Here is a 22,166-nt window from a genome sequence, read left to right as displayed (position 1 = left end):
GGATTTGTTGGAGGAACTTCCGAAGGAATTCCTGGAGGAACTTTCGAAAGAATTCCTGGAGGAACTTCCGAAAAAATTCCTGGAGGAACTTCCGAAGGAATTCTTAGAGAAACTTACTTTATTTTCCTTCATAGTCTTATCTATCTTATTAGTCTTACTTGTCTTATTTGTCTTATTTGGCTTATTTGTTTTGTTTGTCTTATTTGTCTTACTCGCCGAACCACTGCGTGAGTGATAAATTTCTTCCCCATTGTTGCCAATTCCTTTTGTTCTCCGTTTACGGCAAATTCTCAAGCAATTGTAAACTACATAATGATGAAATAATTTTGGCGACACTGACAGCATCATTCTGGCGCGCTGAATTGAAAAATTTTCTCTCTCAGAGAGTGCTACCACGTGCTTTTTTAACGGAAAACCCTTCCCTCAGACCTTAAAGACACTCAAAGGGACTTTTATAGATTGCCGAAAATTGCTTTATTTTTGTTTGATTACAGCACGGATCAATGTATTGAAGCTTGGTGTTATTAGATCATCAAAAATGATCAAAAGTAAGGTCAAAACAATGATTGTTTCACATCGATGAATGATATTTCGTTTTATTTAAATCTTTTTTGTCATGAACAAGCCACGCCTAAACTACCAATAAGGTCATTCCTTGTAGATAGCAAGCGGATTCCAGCAAATGGCTTTGACTGATCATTTGTTCAATTGATCGCAAGGATTTAATATGCAGGTGGAAAGGAAATCCAAGTTTTCTATGAACTGTTCACCTGTCGAACATACTCGTAAGCGGACGATCGCATGCTTTGATGCATAAAAGAAAAATTTCTCACTTCACTTAGAAAATAAGAAGTGAGAAGTCAAAAGTAATGAGTAAAAATTATATGTGAAAAATAAGTGTGAAGGGAGAAAAGAAATGTGAGAAGCGAGATGCAAGAAGTGAGCAGGAAAAATTGAGTAGTGATATGCGAGAATTGAGTGAATGGAAAAATGAGAAGTGGAAGGTGAGAAATATAGAATTAGGTATGAGGTGTTAGTAGGCAGGAATGAGACATGAGAAGTAAAAAAATAGAATTAAAATGTGTTAAATTAATCCTTTGCCCTTCTCTCTTACTAGTTATTTTTTCATTATTCTTCCTTCTTTCTTACTTTACCGTTATTCCTTCTCCTATATTTTTTTCATTTTTCTTCATTCATCCTTCATTCTTATTCCTTCTTCTTTCTTACTCTCACTTTTCGGATCTCGTCAATTCTCAAGTCTCGTTTTACACCTGATTTCATATTTATTCATCCTGAATTTGAACCCTGTTCGTTTGAACATCGTTCAAATTAAAAATGGTTCAAACGTCATTTAGTATGTGGAATCGAGAAAAGAAAAATGGAACATCGTGAAACGGAACGCAGAATCAAAACAAACCAGCAAAGAGAGCATCCAGAAACCAGTTTTTCTGATGCAAATAGAGTAACCAGAAGTTCAAATTAAAAATGAATCCATGGGTCCACGGTACACATCAAAAGAGGATAAACGAACAACTAGACCTGCAATAATCAATACTCAAATGAATAGACAGTAGGGTGGTTCAAAAAATCAAATTTGCTCCACAACGTTCATCTGATTCTGTCTAATACTCTGAGCGTCCTCCGAAAATTAAAACTAATTTAGATGAAGACTGATTTAGCACAAGCCGTTTCAAGTGTGTATTATACTGCGTTTGTTCATTAAGCACAGACGATAAAAAACATTCCAACTGGAACTTGGCCTGCTTTTCAACTTAGTATTCTACACAGATAGAAAAATCGACTGAAATTTACGCTAAAAATCATGCACATAAATGGAACGCCATTATTAGCGTAATTCCACACGGAATATAGCCCAAATGTATACAATTTTTGACGTGAATCGTCAATATTGCATACAACTTGTAAGCAATCTTGTTAGGAAGAGGACCATTTCAGCGTAGAATAGCGTAAATTTCTCCATGTTACGTTTTACGCGCTGTTTATTTTTCATTATTTTTTTCTGTGTATTAGCATTTTCTCAGTTATTAATTGAAATCTTTTATATGCCCGTCATTGCATGAGTATGTATCTTGTGTGGCAAGTACAATGGATACACTATGCCCAGGGAGTCGAGAATGTTTCCAACCTGAAAACATCCTAGACCGGACCGAGAATCGAACTCGCCATCTCCGGATTGGTAGCCTTTGCATGTAAGGTTACTGGAGACCCTCCAATACATTTTTCAAATCAGAAGCTTCCACATAATGTTCATATTCACATCTCAGTTTTCCATAACATTGTAAATATTTTGAAAATTAACTAGGGGGAATGACGGCTTTGGCAGGTTTTGTTCTATTATTGGCAGGGGGGTTTTTTATGTCTGACTATGCTCAAATTTGGCCTAAACATTCTTTGCATATCAAAGAACATTGTGGCCAAATTTCATATAATTTGGTTGACAAAAACCCCCCTGCCAATAATAGAACAAAACCTGCCAAAGCCGTCTTTCCCCCTATTTGTGTCTTGTACTTGAATTATTGAAGAATAGGTTGAGAATCGTGAGACTGTTTGAACCTTTTACAATACTTAAAAATCTTTAAAAAAAAATCTACTTCCTTTACCATAAAATCGACAGGATTTCAGAAAGCAAGAAATAGATATGGAGATTTTTCAAACATTCGCGAAGATCGTGAAGTCAAGTCGCTCCAATTGAACGCGAGTTGAACGTTTAAACACCGTCATTCAACTCACTTTAACGAAAAAAAAGTTGAACAAGTTCAACTTTTGGCAAGTCAATTGAATTCAACTGAGTTGTTCAATTCACTTGCCCGGTCAAAACGTAGCATTAGGTATTCAATCTGCTATGCCGAACCAAAAAAAATAATAATCACATTATTTGGAATTTTTAAGAAAGATAACTAGACAAATCATTAGAAGGATCACTTTATGCCAATGATCTAGTATCTCAGATATTCGTTTCATGGGCCAGGAATCTATTGAGAAATACAAGGAATCTGTAGGAAATTTGTATACATGGTTTGAATAGAATGATCAAAACAGGCAAAATTTTATCAAAATAGGAATGATCATAGCCCTGTGAAATATGAACCGATTTTTTGGTCCTTCCAGGGGTTCGACGGGAAAATTAATTTAGCTACTACGGCCTAAACATAAATTTGACCCAATTTATCAAAACTAGATGAATTTCTTGTTAAACCCTGACAAAACCTAAGAAATCGGTTGATACTGATTAAACTACTAAGAATGCTTGTAGATCTGTTCTACAAATGTATCTGACGGAAAGAAAACTAAAATATAAGAGACCTTTTTGAATGATTTTGTTATCCGACCTCCAGACTGTCGGTAAAACCGATGACCCATTCTCGCCCCCATCACGGTTCTTAAGGTATATATTTGGTTTATTAACACCTATTCCAAAAGCTCTGGAGTCTAATGAAGATCTTGAAGTATGAGGTGAAACTCATACATCATAAGCTCAGGAAGTCATTTGGATTCTAGGTTAGATCCTAACTATAATTCATGTGAAATATTAACAAAACTTGATGCTGGCAATACATCTAGATACAATTTACTTTTTGGATCGATTTAGGTGCAGAGATTTTCATTTTTAAATTTTTTATATTTTTTTTTATTCTAAAGAATTTAAAAAAAAAGATGTCTAGCATACAACCATTTTTGAAGAGTAAAAATATTTGCAACTACCTCGGTACTTACTCTTCATTTTTGAAACTCTCTATTGTTCTTTTTTTTTAATTTGAAGTCACTTGTGTTGTATTATCAGTCAGATGTGCAGCTACAAAGCAAGACCACGCGGAAGGCGGCTGGATTTAATTACCGGTTCGATCTAGGAAATTTTGAATTCCCTGGGCATCCTCCTAAATTTTTAGCAAATTTGGATGTAATTTGATTGTGCGCACATTATTTAAAGTTTGAATAGAAATTACTGTGAAATGCGACCCTTATGTGAAAGACAGTTCCGTGAGGTGGACCATGAACTATTTAAACATAATCTACACGTTGACTACAAAGAATAATTCCTAAGCTAAAAAGGCAGTTGTTGTTGCGAAGTTATCTGTCATTTGGAAGCAGAGTTATGAAGTCAACAAAAATGCTCATTATTGATATTGATGTTATTCTTTTACGTTTTAAAATAAATTTCCCACGTTTCAGTATTTCCTCAATAACTTTTCTTGCAAGCATCAAATCGTTTCTTAGCAAAGGCGACCTGTTTCCTTGCTAAAATTTCCCTTCTTGCGGATGTACTTAAATGTTTCTAGAGCTTAATGGGAAGCGTTGGGGAACGGTTTTCCATAAAAGTTACTGTTTTAGTGGTAACTTTTACACAAACTTCAAACGGCGCGTGCTCACTCAAATTACATCCAAATTAACTAAAAATTTAGAAGGATTAATAAAATAGAAAATGCAATTTTTCAAGCATCGGGAAGCAAAAAAGTCAAAATTTGAATCACTCTAATATACATACATTGAATAAAATCTGTTGGCAACGATGTATCACTTCAAGACTTTTTTTATTCTTCGAAAAATTCGAGCAGGAAAATCATTTCTGGAAAAATAATGTTGTAGATTGACAGGAAGAAAGTTTGACTGGTTATTTTGCGACTGTTTTTGGTTATTTACAGCCTTTGAATCTATTAAAACACTCAATTAATCCCACGAAAAAAAAAAAAAAAAGCTGTGGAAATTGAGGTAGACTGAGAAATTTATAAAATCTATCTGCGAAAACCTTTCTCTCTACTCTTGCTACTCTTCTCTTTCCCCAGCCTTTCTCTCTACTCTTTCTACTCTACTCTTTCCCCAGCTCTGGATGAGGATGTGTGTGAGCCAATATACGACAGCACAACAAGTCATCCACCGTCACTTACAAGGAATAAAGTAGTGATATTCGAATGTTTCGCCACATAAGCGATACACTTGGGCTTGTGACCGGCCTTTCAACGATTTGTATTCCGATGAGGCATATAATCCGAGATTTTTTTAAATAGTGATCGACTATTCGACAGACTTTATCGACTATTCTTAGGTTTAAAACGGGATGTTACAGTCCCAGCAACTGAACATCAGGTTGCACAATTTTTGTGTTAATCAACAATCGAATGACACATGACTCCGCCTTCTGCTGATTCTGGGAAGCTGGAGTACGTTCCTTTACATTTTATCGACCATTAAGGACATCACGAACTCGAACGTGCGTTATAGCCCGCCTGCAAAGGTAGTTAAACTGGGAAGGAGTGTAGTCGCTCGTCAAAAAGCGAAACTCAGCGGTCGCCAATCAACAGTCGAAGATCCCTAAGCCAATTCCCGTGGATCATTCCCGATAGTGCGGTCCCCCTACGCCTACGATATCAATAATCGTATGCAGGACTCAACGCATCATCGTATCGAGAAACAAAAGCCTGCGCAGGTAAGTGAGCTTACTGTTTCATGGTCATGATTCAGCTCTTTTTCCAATCTGTGTAATAAAGTTTTGTTAAGTAATTCCAATAAGTTAGTTTGAGTTGTTAAGCTACCGTGCGTTTATTGACGCCGAGAACAATTTGCGAACGGTTAAAGTGGCACCTACAAAATTGTCAATTCTCTCAGTTTGTCAAACATTTTTGATTTTTTTCTGGTGAATATTATTTTGAACTAGTTGAGTACCCGATCTTTCTCGGGGTTTTATTATTTTGCATTGTAACTGTCAATTGTGGAGTTCATAGAAGCGCCGCACTCTAGAAAATTTGTTCGTGCAGTCGCATTGAGTTTTCTCTCAACTAGGGTTCCTAGTACCGGCCCCTTTTTGTGGTACCAGTACTACGGTACTGAAAAAGTCCAGTACCGGTAGTACCGGGAAAATAACGGTACCGAAGTATTTTTTATTGATGAAGATTTTTCCGGTTTTAGGTTTCGTAAACTACCGGATAGGTATATCGCAACTTGCGCGAGTGTTCTGTTAAAAAAAGTGCGGTTTTGTGATTTACAATGTGGAAGCTTCATGGGAGCTAAAAGTCTCTCCCATTTTTTTTGGAAATGGATTAGTTTTGTGGGATTGTCTCATTATGTTTTTGCTATGTTTCTTACGATTATGTTTCCGCTGTTTTCGCCTTGAATTGAATAATCTGGAAGTTTACTTATGGATCCATTACGAAAATCTGGAAGAATCTTTCCTCCAATCACAAAACCGGCCGCGCACAACGACATCACCATTATGCCGAGATTCACCGAGACTGCAGCGCCGGTGTTTGAAACCGGCGATGACGACCGTATGGACCTGCTGGGAGCGCTTTGGTTCATGTTAATGGCAGCATGGATGGACGGAAATATACTGCAATACGCGGTGAGCTTGTTTCATGCTTCCTATTTCATTTTTTCTTGCAAAAATTCCAACGGAACTTCATCATTTCTGCATATAATGGTGTTTTTTGCAATCAGTGTATTGCGTTAACACTTTTCTATGTTCGAATGATAGATGTTCAGTCGTACGAATTCTGCTATAGGAGAATGATCCTGTCTTTCGAATGTGATCAAGGAATGCAAATGCAAACATCTTTAGTGTAGAATAATGTTGGAAAAATGGTAAGTAATTTATGATGAATCATAAATACATTTCCAAATATTGATTGATTTCATTACTAAATACGCGCCAGGATCAAATAATTGATTTTTGATCCAGGAAGTATGAATGCACTTCAGATATTCATATGTTATGTGGGTGTAATCATGCGGGGCTTATTGTATACGACTATAGCTTCGGAATGCTTGCGTTCTTGAAACGGGCTATAGGAGTCACAATAGAGCTATCACCTTCTAGCTCCCGGATCTAAGATTCTTGCAATTATATTAAATTAAAATGGTTGCACGAATATTTTATCCATAATGCCACTGCCAGACAGTGGGAGTTAGATTGTAATAACACACACACACACACCGAAGTATTTTTTATTGATGTTGGATTTTGATCTGAATAATTTGCTCCTTTTACCTTAATTTAAGATTAACTTAGATATACGTTCAGTCATGTTTGGTATTCTGTTTTCCGCGAGCGGTAATGTTCGTTCGTTCGAACCGTTTCTCCATTTGATTTTGCTGGCGTAAACGGGAATGCGTTTCAACTTTTGTTCGAAAGCGCGTTCGTACGTAAACAAGAATATGGGTAAAAGATTGTCGTTTCGGTTCCCCTTGTTCTGCTGTCCGAAACATGCTGGGTACATAGTTTTCAGTTACCCAATCTCACTCCCATTTGACCCATTGCACAGTGTTGCTTTTTGTCGATTTCGTGCGCTTTTTTAATAGCATCGTTTCTGTTGATTTTTTCGCTGTAGTTTGTTTGGAGGAAACGTTAGATATCATAAAGGGCTTTTTTTGAGAAAATCTGTGAAATGATTAATCCACCTAAAAGTGAGATAAAAAATTTACATTTTCACCTAAACCGTATATGCGCCTAGTGTCTTCGAGAAAGTTGTAGCGGATGGTATTTTAGGCCACTTTGCCAAAAATCATGTATCTGTGACTTATACTTTACTAGATATGTGACATTTACCGTGGAAGGCCCCTAAAATTTTGAGCATAACTTTTTTTATATGTTTCAGGCACTTTTACACCCTTCTACAAAGTTGTTTGGCTAATAAAAATACACGTTTTTGTAGAACATTGCGAAGCTCTATCTCTTAAAATTGATAAGTTATTTGAGAAAATATGTTTTTTCTAGGGGTATTTGAGAATCATATAACTTGGTCCGGCGCAAAATGGCGCAGACAACTTTTTAGTTCTCTGAAGCTGCTGTATGTTGACTCTTGCCTAGCGATTGAAGCTTGTGTTTACACGAAATTACAAACGAGTTATATAGATTTTAAATTTTCTTGTTTTTGGCCTTACTCGTACACTAAGATTATGTATAGGGTATGTGACTTTTTCAATGGAAGATCCCTAAAATCACATTTTTTATCATAACTTTTTTTCTATTTTTCCAAGACTTTTCCAACCTTCTACAAAGTTATTTGTCAAACAAAACTACACGTTTTTGTGGAACATTGCGAAGCGCTATCTCTTAAAGCTTAAAAGTTATAATGAAAAAGGTGTTTTTTCTAGGGTGTTCAGAAATCAAATAGCCTGTTCCGGCGCAAAATCGCCCACGAAACTTTCTAGGCTTCAGAAACTACAGTTCTTCTACTTTTCTCTAGTGATTGAAACTTATGTTTACACGAAATTACACGTGTGTTATATCGATTTCAAACTTCCTCTACAAATCACAGATTTTTTAAAGAAACTTCGCAATGTTTATTATTTGAAAACAATTTTTATTTAAAAAAAAACCTAAGTTGCGTCTAACAGGGCTGGGCTGATTGATACATAAATGGGCCTTTCATTCTACTATAAAAAGTATGCTTAAAGAATATTTAGTGTACAAGAAAGGAACTATGTTCCGACCAACACTTTTAGCTTTCGATAGTGAAAGGATGTTTTCGGAAAGTTGGAATGGTCGTCTAAAGTAATTGGCATAATGGGCAAATACCTTTTGCTTTGAGCGACCTTGCATTTTCCAAATCTTTTCAAAATAGATACACGTATGCTTTACATGTTTCTCAATTCCGGAAGTTACAATAGTAGGCAGATCTGCATCCAACCCATAATACTGGAGTACGTAAAATAAAACTTTTCGAATTTTCACTATTCGATTTCCCTTTTCTTCAACCCACAAAGAGAATAGATTTCGTTTATCTATCTCAACTAGAAAAAAAATATAAAGACCATTTAATATAAGAGTATTAATTATTTCAAATCCTCAAGAAATCTATTTGTCCCTAATACCTGAAGTAAGCGAAACTGCCATTTTCAAATTTCGTTTAACGGATAATTCACTTTCACATGTAACTCGAAAAATTTCACCGAACACACCGAACTGTGATGTACATTTCAACGTTTTTGACAGCTTGATACACGCTCAAAACATTTAATCATATTTGTGTATTCAATTGCGAACAATCATTTTACAAAATATTGAGAAGCGATTCCTCCTTATACAGAATTAATTAAAAAGCAGAGATTTATAGAGGAAGTTTGAAATCGATATAACACACGTGTAATTTCGTGTTAACATAAGTTTCAATCACTAGAGAAAAGTAGAAGAACAGTAGTTTCTGAATCCTAAAAAGTTTTAGGGCCATTTTGCGCCGGAACAGGCTATTTGATTTCTGAACACCCCTAGAAAAAACACCTTTTCATTATAACTTTTAAGCTTTAAGAGATAGCGCTCCGCACTGTTCCACAAAAACGTGTAGTTTTGTTTGACAAATACCTCTGTAGCAGGTTGGAAAAGTCTTGGAAAAATAGAAAAAGTTATGATAAAAATGTGATTTTAGGATCTTCCATTGAAAAAGTCACATATTTTTAAAGTATAATAGTTAGACATGGGGTGTCTTTGGCAATATGGCTCAAAATACTATCCGCTACAGCTTTCCTGAAGACACTATGTGTATATCTAGTCTTAATAAAAAAGTCTTTTAGTTTTGCACTTAGTGTACGAGAAAGGCAAAAACGTGTCTTTTAAATGTCTACACATACACACATACACTCATACACACATACAGACATCAGCTCAGTTTATCGAATTTCTATATAAAACTATTGGCTTATGGGACACCATCAAATATTGGTTTTGGTGCGATCCTATAGCCTATACATAATCTTAGTGTACGAGTAAGGCCAAAAACAAGAAAATTTAAAATCTATATAACTCGTTTGTAATTTCGTGTAAACACAAGCTTCAATCGCTAGGCAAGAGTCAACATACAGCAGCTTCAGAGAACTAAAAGTTGTCTGCGCCATTTTGCGCCGGACCAAGTTATACGATTCTCAAATACCCTAGAAAAAACATATTTTCTCAAATAACTTATCAATTTTAAGAGATAGAGCTTCGCAATGTTCTACAAAAACGTGTATTTTATTAGCCAAACAACTTTGTAGAAGGGTGTAAAAGTGCCTGAAACATATAAAAAAGTTATGCTCAAAAACTGATTTTAGGGCCTTCCACGGTAAATGTCACATATCTAGTAAAGTATAAGTCACAGATACATGATTTTTGGCAAAGTGGCCTAAAATACCATCCGATACAACTTTCTCGAAGACACTAGGCGCATATACGGTTTAGGTGAAAAAGTAAAATTTTTATCTCACTTTTAGGTGGATTAATCATTTCACAGATTTTCTCAAAAAAAGCCCTTTATGATATCTAACGTTTCCTCCAAACAAACTACAGCGAAAAAATCAACAGAAACGATGCTATTAAAAAAGCGCACGAAATCGACAAAAAGCAACACTGTGCATTGTCACCCCGACGACTGTATTCTAAATCTTTGCTGACAATAAGGCACAATTACTATTCATGAGCTAAAACAAATAAATTAGTAAAAAAAAATAGGGACTTCGCTCTTGGTCTTCAACGAGAAACGTCTATTAACGTCTATCAACGTCTATCAATTAAATCAATTAAATCCGTAAACGTATCTCATCTAAAACTATTCTTGATCAACTGCTGCAGCGGTATTGTATTTATAGCACAAAGTTGTGATCCTATTTGGGCAAATTGAAATACAACTGCTCAATTATCTTTCGAATTGCGGTACTCGATTCAGAGTTTTTACCCAAGCAGCACACTTGTCATACACGAGCTACTGTGACCTATATACGACCAAATCCAGTCATATATGAGTTGCTGCAACCAAATCGATTTGAATTGTGCTACTCGGGTATGCATGTTCATGAAAAAGTGAAAATATAATTCAAAACCGTGATTTTCTAGAAATGTGTTGTCACATTTAAGCATATCTCCATATTTTATGTTTTCCAAATACTGATATCTCGGTACCGTAAATACCGGTTCTCATTGGTAATTGGTACCAGTATTTTCGGTACCGATACTACCGGTACCACAACCCTACTCTCAACCCGTCCTAATACAAGTCGGACTCGATTATCAAGAGCATCGATTTTTTTTGCACTCCGGATAATCGAATCACTAGAAATAAGTCAAATCTGCAATTAAATAAGACAAACTTCATTTCATTTCATTTATTTAGTTAACATCTAAACAGATAACACTGAATCAACAATTTGACGCCACAGTGCACACGCATCTCTCCATCCTCGGATACGCCCAACGCTCGCCAAGTCGTTTTGCACCTGGTCTGCCCATCTCGCTCGCTGCGCTCCACGCCGTCGCGTACCTGCCGGATCGGAAGCGAACACCATCTTTGCAGGGTTGCTGTCCGGCATTCTTGCAACATGTCCTGCCCATCGTACCCTTCCGGCTTTAGCTACCTTCTGGATACTGGGTTCGCCGTAGAGTTGGGCGAGCTCATGGTTCATTCTTCGCCGCCACACACCGTCTTCTTGCACACCGCCAAAGATGGTCCTAAGCACCCGTCTCTCGAATACTCCGAGTGCTTGCAAGTCCTCCTCGAGCATTGTCCATGTTTCATGATCGTAGAGGACAACCGGTCTTATAAGCGTCTTGTACATGACACATTTGGTGCGGTGGCGAATCTTTTTCGAACGCAGTTTCTTCTGGAGCCCGTAGTAGGCCCGACTTCCACAGATGATGCGCCTTCGTATTTCACGACTAACGTTGTTGTCAGCCGTTAGCAAGGATCCGAGGTAGATGAATTCCTCGACCACCTCGAAGGTATCCCCGTCTATCGTAACACTGCTTCCCAGGCGGGCCCTGTCACGCTCGGTTCCACCCACAAGCATGTACTTTGTCTTTGACGCATTCACCACCAGTCCAACTTTTGTTGCTTCACGTTTCAGGCGGGTGTACAGTTCTGCCACCTTTGCAAATGTTCGGCCGACAATGTCCATGTCATCCGCGAAGCAAATAAATTGACTGGATCTGTTGAAAATCGTACCCCGGCTGTTACACCCGGCTCTCCGCATGACACCTTCTAGCGCAATGTTGAACAACAGGCACGAAAGTCCATCACCTTGTCTTAGTCCCCGGCGCGATTCGAACGAACTGGAGTGTTTGCCCGAAATCTTCACACAGTTTTGCACACCATCCACCGTTGCTTTGATCAGTCTGGTAAGCTTCCCAGGGAAGCTGTTCTCGTCCATAATTTTCCATAGCTCTACGCGGTCTATACTGTCGTATGCCGCCTTGAAATCAACGAACAGATGGTGCGTTGGGACCTGGTGTTCACGGCATTTTTGAAGGATTTGCCGTACAATAAAGATCTGGTCCGTTGTCGAGCGGCTGTCAACGAAGCCGGCTTGATAACTTCCCACAAACTCGTTCACTAATGGTGACAGACGACGGAAGATGATCTGGGATATCACTTTGTAGGCGGCATTAAGGATGGTGATCGCTCGAAAGTTCTCACACTTCAGTTTGTCGCCTTTCTTGTAGATGGGGCATCAATTTGTGCAGGCAAATGGCCAGCTTTTCCGGGCCCATCTTGATGAGCTCAGCTCCGATACCATCCTTACCAGCTGCTTTATTGGTCTTTAGCTGTTGAATGGCATCCTTAACTTCCCTCAAGGTGGGGGCTGGTTGGCTTCCATCGTCCGCTGAACTGACGTAGTCATCTCCTCCGCTGCCTTGACTTTCACTGCCTGTACTCTCAGCGCCATTCTGATGTTCCTCGTAGTGCTGCTTCCACCTTTCGATCAACGCACGTTCGTCCGTCAAGATGCTCCCATCCTTATCCCGGCACATTTCGGCTCGCGGCACAAAGCCTTTGCGGGATGCGTTGAGCTTCTGATAGAACTTGCGTGTATCTTGAGAACGGCACAGCTGTTCCATCTCCTCGCACTCCGCTTCTTCCAGGCGGCGTTTCTTCTCCTGAAAAAGGCGGGTCTACTGTCTCCGCTTCCGTCTATAACGTTCCACGTTCTGCCGGGTACCTTGCTGCAGCGCGACCGCCCGCGCTGCGTCCTTCTCCTCCAGAATCTGTCTGCACTCTTCGTCGAACCAATCGTTCCGTCGACTTCGACCCATATACCCGACGTTGTTCTCCGCTGCGTCGTTAATGGCTGCTTTGACTGTATTCCAGCAGTCCTCAAGAGAGGCCCCATCGAGCTCACCCTCTTCCGGCAACGCTGCCTCGAGATACTGCGCGTATGCAGTGGCGACATCAGGTTGCTTCAGTCGCTCTAGGTCGTACCGCGGCGGTCGTCGGTACCGAACATTGTTGATGACGGATAGTTTTGGGCGCAGTTTAACCATCACCAGATAGTGGTCAGAGTCGATGTTAGCGCCACGATATGTCCTGACGTCGATAATGTCGGAGAAGTGCAGTCCATCAATCAGAACGTGGTCGATTTGTGATTCTGTCTGCAGTGGTGATCTCCAGGTGTACCGATACGGGAGGCTGTGTAGGAAGTAGGTGCTGCGAATGGTCATATTTTTGGAGGCGGCGGAATCAATTAGTCGTAGGCCGTTTTCGTTCGTCAGCCGGTGAGCGCTGAACTTTCCAATAGTCGGTCTAAACTCCTCCTCTTGGCCAACCTGATCGTTCAAATCTCCTATGATGATTTTGACGTCGTGGCTTGGGCAGCTGTCGTACTCACGTTCCAGTTGCGTGTAGAATGCGTCTTTATCATCATCAGTGCTTCCGAAGTGTGGGCTATGGACGTTGATTATGCTGAAGTTGAAGAACCGGCCTTTGATCCTCAACCTGCACATTCTTTCATTGATCGGCCACCACCCGATCACGCGCCTTTGCATATCGCCCATCACTATGAAAGCTGTTCCCAGCTCGTGTGTGTTGCCGCAGCTCTGGTAAATGGTATGATTACCTCTAAACGTTCGCACCATTGATCCCTTCCAACAAACCTCCTGCAGCGCTACGATGCCGAATCCACGGTCCTTGAGCACATCGGCGAGTATGCGTGTGCTCCCGATGAAGTTGAGAGATTTGCAGTTCCACGAACCGAGTTTCCAATCGCTAGTCCCTTTTCGTCGCAGTGGTCTTCGCCGATGGTTCCGGTCCGTACTCTCTTGTTGATTGTTCGTTGCTTATGATTTTTTAAAGGCTGGCTTGCAGGGCCTGACACCAAACCCCCTAAATTTCCGGAGGACCATTCCTCCTTATTTCCGGTGGACCATGGTGCACAGTTTCATTTAGAGTCCCTCGCTGGCACTCGGACGATGATCAGCCGCCCCTAACATGGAGAACAGACGCTGTTGTGAGCCGATCCTAACATGGAGAACAGACTCTTAATAAGATTTGCACCTCCGGAGAGGAGCAAATCTCCCTTCCCTGTCAGCATACGACCATAGTTCCCACCGGGGTTGATTACCCGATCTTCCCTAAGGTTGCTCGTATCCCGGCCAGCACCGCGGGGAGGTAGGGATAGGAATTGTTGGGTAAGAGGCTAAGGACCGCGAGATGGGGTCTATTTTATTCCTTCAGGTATGCGAAGTACCAATGGTACGCTTTACCCAGCATTTGCCGTGCCAAGACAAACTTAAGTTTCATTTATTTTTTTTTGTGTAGTCAAAAATTATTCAGGAAATCCACCTAACGGTATCGGTGACTTTCTGGTGTATTATGGAAAAATAGTATTTTTACCATAACTTTTGAGTCCATTGTCCGGTCCAGCCAAATTTTTAATATGAAATGATAAGACACGATTCCCATTTGAATGCAACTTGTTGGTTGAGAAAAGGTGCCAAAAAATAGCTATACTATTTACGCGCTTTGAATGAAAATATAGTATTTTGACCATTATTTCTGAACCCAAAGTTTGATCTAGTCAATTTTCAACAGAAAGCAAAAGTGATTTCATCGTCGCAACGGCGAAAACTAGTCGCCGCTATTCTATCGTTGGGTCGCTGCAGACAATGTTCCATTTACGCTTCAACTCCAACGGCTACATAATCGCTTCCTCCAAGCGATAGAATCCCGTCGCGATTGTTCGGTTACGTGTGTTTGGGGGTGCCTTAATAGGATTTTCCATTAAATGCAACCAGTTGCAAGCAAATTAGATAAGGATAAGTCCCAAAAATGGGTTAGATTTTGTGCACTCAAACACATGACAGCACCCCAATTTGCCGGCCGGTATATAATAATATGGATCTTTGAGCCACCTAAAATATGTTTTTGGAGCGAACATATTGCCTTTCGGTACATTTCGTGTTCGAAAAAGACAAAACGGTATTTTGAGAATAAAAAATGCCATTTACAGGTCCTTGTAATCTCTTCTTGGTAACAGTCGTGTTTCCGTTTGTTGCTTAAGATTTTTCCGTGGAAATTTTTAAGAACTTCCGTGTAAACATATTTGAATTCATGAATTTGATTTACAAGACTATAGTCAAATTTCAATATACAAAACAACCCCCTTCCCACAACCTAGATAAGTCCCATATTGTTGAATTAATCACATTGTGTACTATATTATTGAAATTAAATTAAAAAAATGAAACTAAAAAAAATCTAAGAAAAAAAATCGGTCCGCTTGTTCAAGAGTTATATTTCCTCAAAGAAAAAGCATTTTTATAGATATAGAAGAAGAAGGAGAAGGAGAAGATAATTGTAATAATATTTTTAGAACTCAATCTACATGGGTTAAATTACCATACCTGTTTTAATTGAAAAGTTGGATTCAATTTCCCATTCTTAGAGAACATATTTAAATTATATCGTCAGCTCTCGCGATTATTTCAATTGATATCAAAATGCAAATTGCTTCACATATACGATCACGCTCAAAAGTTTGTTAACCATCATTTGACCTCAACTACATAGGGCACTGTCTAGACTCAAGTCCATACTCGCACAACTCACAACAATTATCGTTACATGTTCTACGAGCGCTTGGTACTGTCTGCCAGAAATTAAAACAAAACAATTTATGATAACAAGCCATCACTATCGTTGTACTTCACCGGGGCACGTATTACAATTGTGTAGAAGTTCTTAATCAAATATTTGCCCAACTGGAATCAAATTTTGCTCGCCGGGAAAATGCTCGACCGGGGCATTAGATTCTAGACAAACCTTAGTCACACATTCGTCGTTGATGCAGAAACTTCACATCGCCATGCATCGAACGGGAAACTCCCTAGCCATTGTGGTAACGGCGGCCGCAGTTGCAATTAGGTGCTGCTCTGTCTCTGTGTACGCTGCCGCCTTGGAGGAGCATCAAGAAGCAGTGAAGGTAAGCCACCACCACCGGTGCCGTCTATCTGGAAAACGAGGTACTCCTACGATCCGACAATACACGCATCCAGCTTCAGCGATGCAGTGCGAAATCCTGGTGCGTGGATAGCCGAGTGAACACGTTAAGTAGGCTTTCGACAGCGCTGCTATAGGGGAAGTTTGCCTTCGGTGGTGTCATTTGTCTTAATAATAGGTTTTGGAACGTATTTAAAGATACATGTTCAGTCTTAATGAATTCAAAAGTCAATTAAATGGAAGAAAAGGCGAAATATGGAAGTGTATAGAAGAAGAAGTATTCGAGGAAGAAAAAAATAGAAGAGATCTAAAGTGTGAGATAATCTTGTCCTAGGCCAATAATGTGACGCCTTTTTCACGCATTATGATCGACATCTTTTCAAGCCATAGCCAAACCATAGATTGCTTTCATTGTTATCATTACCTTCGAGTACCCGAGCAAAAAGAAACTTATTGGGCCAATAAATATAAATTATTTTTTGCAATAACTCAGTTAGGAGTGATTTTCGGACGTATCGTCCCAAGCACTTCTTTCTTGAGTAAGAAGTCTAGTCAACCTATATATTAAATTGCCCTAAATAATTTTTACAGTTGCTGTCTCAACATTGACTATTTTTCCCTACAATGCTGGGAAAGGCTTGTATGCATTTATGAGTGGATTTCATCGCAAAACATGTCCCTAATAAGCTGCGCTGTGAAATCTGCTGTAGCCGCACGGTGTAAGTGACCGTTGTAGCAAAGCACTAGAAATCCCGGAAACGTCCATCAAACGGCATAATTGGTTTGGTAACAAACGGATACCGACTCTGGGACGCCGAAGGCACGTGTTTGAAACTGAAGAAACTCCACTGACGAAGAAATTTCTCGTGTACTTCGGTTCAACTGTCAAATTTTGCATGCTAATCCGAATGCAATCTGCACTCAACGAAAACAAACTCCAAAAGATATCTTAAGCTGGCAAAATGGGAATGCATTTCCAAAGCCGTAATGATAATTAAATTATCATTATTGTCAAAAGATATGCGATAACGCTCGGCTCCTTTCACGGTTGTGCTAAAATGCAAATGCTAAAAACTATCACCGTTCACAATTAGGACTTAGCATTCATTAGCATCGGAATCATCTTGCTGAATTAATATCTTAACGTGTGTTACTTTTTCCCCGTTTTTTCTTCAGAACACCCTTCCAGATCAGACTACTAACGATGGGCGACAGCCGGACTTAACCACCCTGCAGCGGATACGAGGCTGCATGGATCGACTCGATGGCAGTATCGAGTCCAGCCAAATCATCATCGAGACACTGCTGCAGCAGTTGAATCTGGGGGATCCTCGCTGGTGGAACGTCAAAGATGGCGATGCCACCACCGTACAGTTGGTTAGAATTCAAACGGCTGATGACAGAGGATTGCTAATGTGAGTACGTTTTAAAAGGTGGAGACAATAATTGCGCAACCGAAACTAATTTTAAGATAATTTACTGGGACCGATATGAAGCGACACAAGTGAGCATTAGCTTATTACTTAGAATGAACACATGTCACAGCAATCCATAACGATTCCGAAAAGGAATATCACCTATGACAATAGCACTACTACGACTACAGAATAATTAGCTCCCTCTTCTAATTAAAGATAATCCTTCTACAATACTTGCATTCATCTCAATGGCATATTGTGTGAAAGCAATGGAATAATGATTGTTTCACATTGATTATTTTCAGATGGACGTCCAATGGCTTCTACATATCGCTGTCCTTCATCCTATTTTTACATCTAATAATACTTATAATATTCGGAATAATAACCCTGTGCGTATCGAAACCATCTGCCAGTGCCCTACCGAAAGTAAATGTATAGTTGAAAAACATGTTCCCTGTTTTAATTTAATATGAACACAAATGAGGAATTTGCATTCTGATGAACCGCATAAAAGATCCCAAGGGAAGTTTTATGAGCTGCAGTGCCAGACTGCGTTTGCAATATACTGTTTTATGGCGGTGATCGAACGTTCAAACACTGAATGTTCATCTCAGTGTTTACGACAGCAATAAATGTATGACATCTTCGAATTAAGAGAAGTTCTATCATTACTATCCTCATGCACAAATGCCTGTTGCATAAGAGATAGCATATCCACAAGTGTGAAAATGGTATACATTCCGAATATTAGGCACAGTTTGTGCGAGGGAGACATAACAGTCTACTTTTCCCAATTTCCAGTCTAGAATCTTTTGGATACAATCTGTGAAGTTTCTTTGATCTTGCTTGTACACATTTTTTTGCTGTTAACGCAAACATAGTTGTGTCTGACTACACTCTGCAATGCTACACTAAGGCTGCGAACCATTTCACCGATTCGTTTAACTTTTAGTTAAAATTTTACAGTTAAATGGTTATTTTTCCGTGGTTAAAAATAACCCTGCTCCAGAGCATGGTTAGATTTGACAGATCAATAATGTTGACCTTTGTTCGCGAAAAAATGACGCCAAATCGAACACAAACGCAGCCAGTACAAATAAAGCATCCTGGAAAATCATTGAGTTGTCAATATTGAACCATTTTATTTCAAATAACTATCAATCTGTCAAAACTCAAATGGATCGGCCTAAATAAATAAAAAGATTCAACCCGATCTGAAGCGTATACATATCTTGAAATAAGAATAAGTCCAAAATACTAAAAACTCTGTTCAATTCATAAAAATAGGCAAGAAGCATATAAAGGGTAGGGAAGGTTGTTCGGTTGTGGGCACCCCCACGTAACTTTTGACAGAAAGCAGATACTGTTAATATGGCATCTGTCATTCATTTGTTATCGAAACACGATGTTTTGTGCGGAATATCAAATTAGATGGACACCTCTACTTTGAACTGTGAACAAATACTTTTTTTCTACATAAAAATCAAGACGAAAATTTTGTTTAACCTTTTTCAAAGTGTCATAAAATGGTGTGATTGAATAGAAAAAGTAAGTTCTAATGCGTATTCATACGGTAAATTTAGTCTACTTTGTGGTTCAATAACGATTGCCATCAAAATATCAGCTAGAAAATTTTTTTTCATCAGTTTCCTGAAACGCTGCCAAATTCGGTTGTGGGCACCTTTATTGGTTCGGTTATGGGCACCCTCTTTTTATTGTTTATAAACAAACATATCAACAAACTTATTTTCATGCTGTTTTTATGCATTTTCTTCGAATTATTCAGTCATAATTTATTGTAATAATTTGGGCAAGGCAAATGCTGGGTAAAGCGTACCAATGGGACTTCGCGTACCTGAAGGAATAATCTTGCGGTCCTTAGCCTCTTACCCAGCAACTCCTATCCCTACCTCCCCGTGATGCTGGCCGGGATACGAGCAACCTTAGGGAAGATCGGGTAACCAACCCCGGTGGGAACTATGGTCGTATGCTGACAGGGAAGGGAGGTTTGCTCCTTTCCGGAAGTGCAAATCTTACTGAGCGTCTGTTCTCCATGTCAGGATCGGCGTCTGTTCTCCATATTAGGGGCGGCTGATCATCGTCCGAGTGCCAGGCCCTGCAAGCCAGCCTTTAAAAAAAACAAAAGCAACGAACAATCAACAAGAGAGTACGGACCGGTACCATCGGCGAAGACCACTGCGACGAAAAAAGACTAGCGATTGGAAGCTCGGTTCGTGGAACTGCAAATCTCTCAACTTCAACGGGAGCACACGCATACTCGCCGATGTGCTCAAGGATCGTGGATTAGGCATCGTAGCGCTGCAGGAGGTTTGTTGGAAGGGATCAATGGTGCGAACGTTTAGAGGTAATCATACCATCTACCAGAGCTGCGGCAACACACACGAGCTGGGAACAGCTTTGTAGTGATGGGCGATATGCAAAGGAGCGTGATCGGGTGGTGGCCGATCAATGAAAGAATGTGCAGGTTGAGAATCAAAGGCCGGTTCTTCAGCATAATCAACGTCCATAGTCCACACTCCGGAAGCACTGATGATGATAAAGACGCATTCTACGCGCAACTGGAACGTGAGTACGACAGCTGCCCAAGCCACAACGTCAAAATCATCATAGGAGATTTGAACGCTCAGGTTGGCCAAGAGGAGGAGTTAAGACCGACTATTGGGAAGTTCAGCGCTCATCGGCTGACGAACGAAAACGGCCTACGACTAATTGATTTCGCTGCCTCCAAGAATATGGCCATTCGCAGCACCTACTTCCAACACAGCCTCCCGTATCGGTACACCTGGAGATCACCACTGCAGACAGAATCACAAATCGACCACGTTCTGATTGATGGACGGATCTTCTCCGACATTATCGACGTCAGGACATATCGTGGCGCTAACATCGACTCTGACCACTATCTGGTGATGGTGAAACTGCGCCCAAAACTATCCGTCATCAACAATGTTCAGTACCGACGACCGCCGCGGTACGACCTAGAGCGACTGAAGCAACCTGATGTCGCCACTGCATACGCGCAGTCTCTCGAGGCAGCGTTGCCGGGAGAGGGTGAGCTCGATGGGGCCCCTCTTGAGGGCTGCTGGAATACAGTCAAAGCAGCCATTGGCGACGCAGCGGAGAACAACGTCGGGTATATGGGACGAAGTCGACGGAACGACTGGTCCGACGAAGAGTGCAGACAGATTCTGGAGGAGAAGGACGAAGCGCGGGCGGTCACGCTGCAGCAAGGTACCCGGCAGAACGTGGAACGTTATAGACGGAGGCGGAGACAGCAGACCCGCCTTTTTCAGGAGAAGAAACGCTGCCTGGAAGAAGCGGAGTGCGAGGAGATGGAACAGCTGTGTCGTTCTCAAGAAACACGCAAGTTCTATCAGAAGCTCAACGCATCCCGCAAAGGCTTTGTGCCGCGAGCCGAAATGTGTCGGGATAAGGATGGGAGCATCTTAACGGATGAACGTGTGGTGATTGAAGAGTGGAAGCAGCACTACGAGGAATATTTGAATAGCGCTAAGAGTACCGGCATTGAAAGTCAAGGCAGCGGAGGAGATGATTACGTCAGTTCAGCGGACGATGGAAGCCAACCAGCCCCCATCATGAGGGAAGTTAAGGATAGTTATAGACCAATAAAGCAGCTGGTAAGGATGGTATCGAGGCTGAGCTCATCAAGATGGGCTCGGAAAAGCTAGCCACTTGCCTGCACAAATTGATAGTCAGAATCTGGAAAACTGAACAGCTACCGGAGGAGAGGAAGGAAGGGGTTATATCCCTTCCATCCTTAATGCCGCCTACAAAGTGATATCCCAGATCATCTTCCGTCGCCTGTCATTATTAGTGAATGAGTTCGTGGGAAGTTATCAAGCCGGCTTCGTTGACGGCCGCTCGACAACGGACCAGATGTTTACTGTACGGCAGATCCTTCAAAAATGCCGTGAATACAAGGTCCCAACCCACCATCTGTTCGTTGATTACAAGGCAGCATACGACAGTATAGACCGTGTAGAGCTATGGAAAATTATGGACGAGAACAGCTTCCATGGAAAGCTTACCAGACTGATCATAGCAACGGAGGATGGTGTGCAAAATTGTGTGAAGATTTCGGTCGAACACTCCAGTTCGTTCGAATCGCGCCGGGTACTAAGACAAGGTGATGGACTTTCGTGCCTGATGTTCAACATTGCGCTAGAAGGTGTTATGCGGAGAGCCTGGTGTAACAGCCGGGGTACGATTTTCAACAGATCCAGTCAATTTATTTGTTTCGCGGATACCATGGACATTGTCAGCCGAACATTTGCAAAGGTGGCAGAACTGTACACCCGCCTGAAACGTGAAGCAACGAAAGTTGGACTGGTGGTGAATGCGTCAAAGACAAAGTACATGCTTGTGGGCGGAACCGAGCGCGACAGGGTCCGCCTGGGAAGCAGTGTTACGATAGACGGGGATACCTTCGAGGTGGTCGAGGAATTCGTCTACCTCGGCTGATAACAATGTTAGTCGTGAAATACGAAGGCACATCATCTGTGGAAGTCGGGCC

The 22,166-nt window shown here is 40.6% G+C and overlaps 2 protein-coding genes across 3 annotated transcripts in view; one reads left to right on the top strand and one right to left on the bottom strand.

Moving 5' to 3' along the window:
- Positions 1 to 22,166, bottom strand: part of LOC134212512 (histone acetyltransferase KAT7) — a 285,742-nt gene that overhangs the window by 14,602 nt on the left and 248,974 nt on the right. The window lies entirely within an intron of this gene.
- LOC134216657 (uncharacterized) lies at positions 16,038 to 18,213 on the top strand. The gene is made up of 3 exons (XM_062695508.1): positions 16,038 to 16,173; positions 17,367 to 17,605; positions 17,914 to 18,213. Exons 1-3 carry the CDS (start codon positions 16,057 to 16,059, stop codon positions 18,047 to 18,049), a joined length of 492 nt encoding a protein of 163 aa, XP_062551492.1. The 5' UTR covers positions 16,038 to 16,056; the 3' UTR covers positions 18,050 to 18,213.

This window comes from Armigeres subalbatus, chromosome 2 (genome assembly GCF_024139115.2).
Source record: "Armigeres subalbatus isolate Guangzhou_Male chromosome 2, GZ_Asu_2, whole genome shotgun sequence".
In the NCBI taxonomy this organism is placed as follows: domain Eukaryota; kingdom Metazoa; phylum Arthropoda; class Insecta; order Diptera; family Culicidae; genus Armigeres; species Armigeres subalbatus.
This window is presented reverse-complemented; position numbering and strand designations above follow the sequence as displayed.

Excerpts from the sequence above, each read along its gene's own strand:
- LOC134216657 (XM_062695508.1), top strand. The coding sequence starts at position 16,057 with ATGCATCGAACGGGAAACTCCCTAGCCATTGTGGTAACGGCGGCCGCA. Across the intron at positions 16,174-17,366 it reads AGCATCAAGAAGCAGTGAAG|AACACCCTTCCAGATCAGAC; the intron begins GTAAGCCACCAC and ends TTTTTTCTTCAG. Across the intron at positions 17,606-17,913 it reads GATGACAGAGGATTGCTAAT|ATGGACGTCCAATGGCTTCT; the intron begins GTGAGTACGTTT and ends GATTATTTTCAG.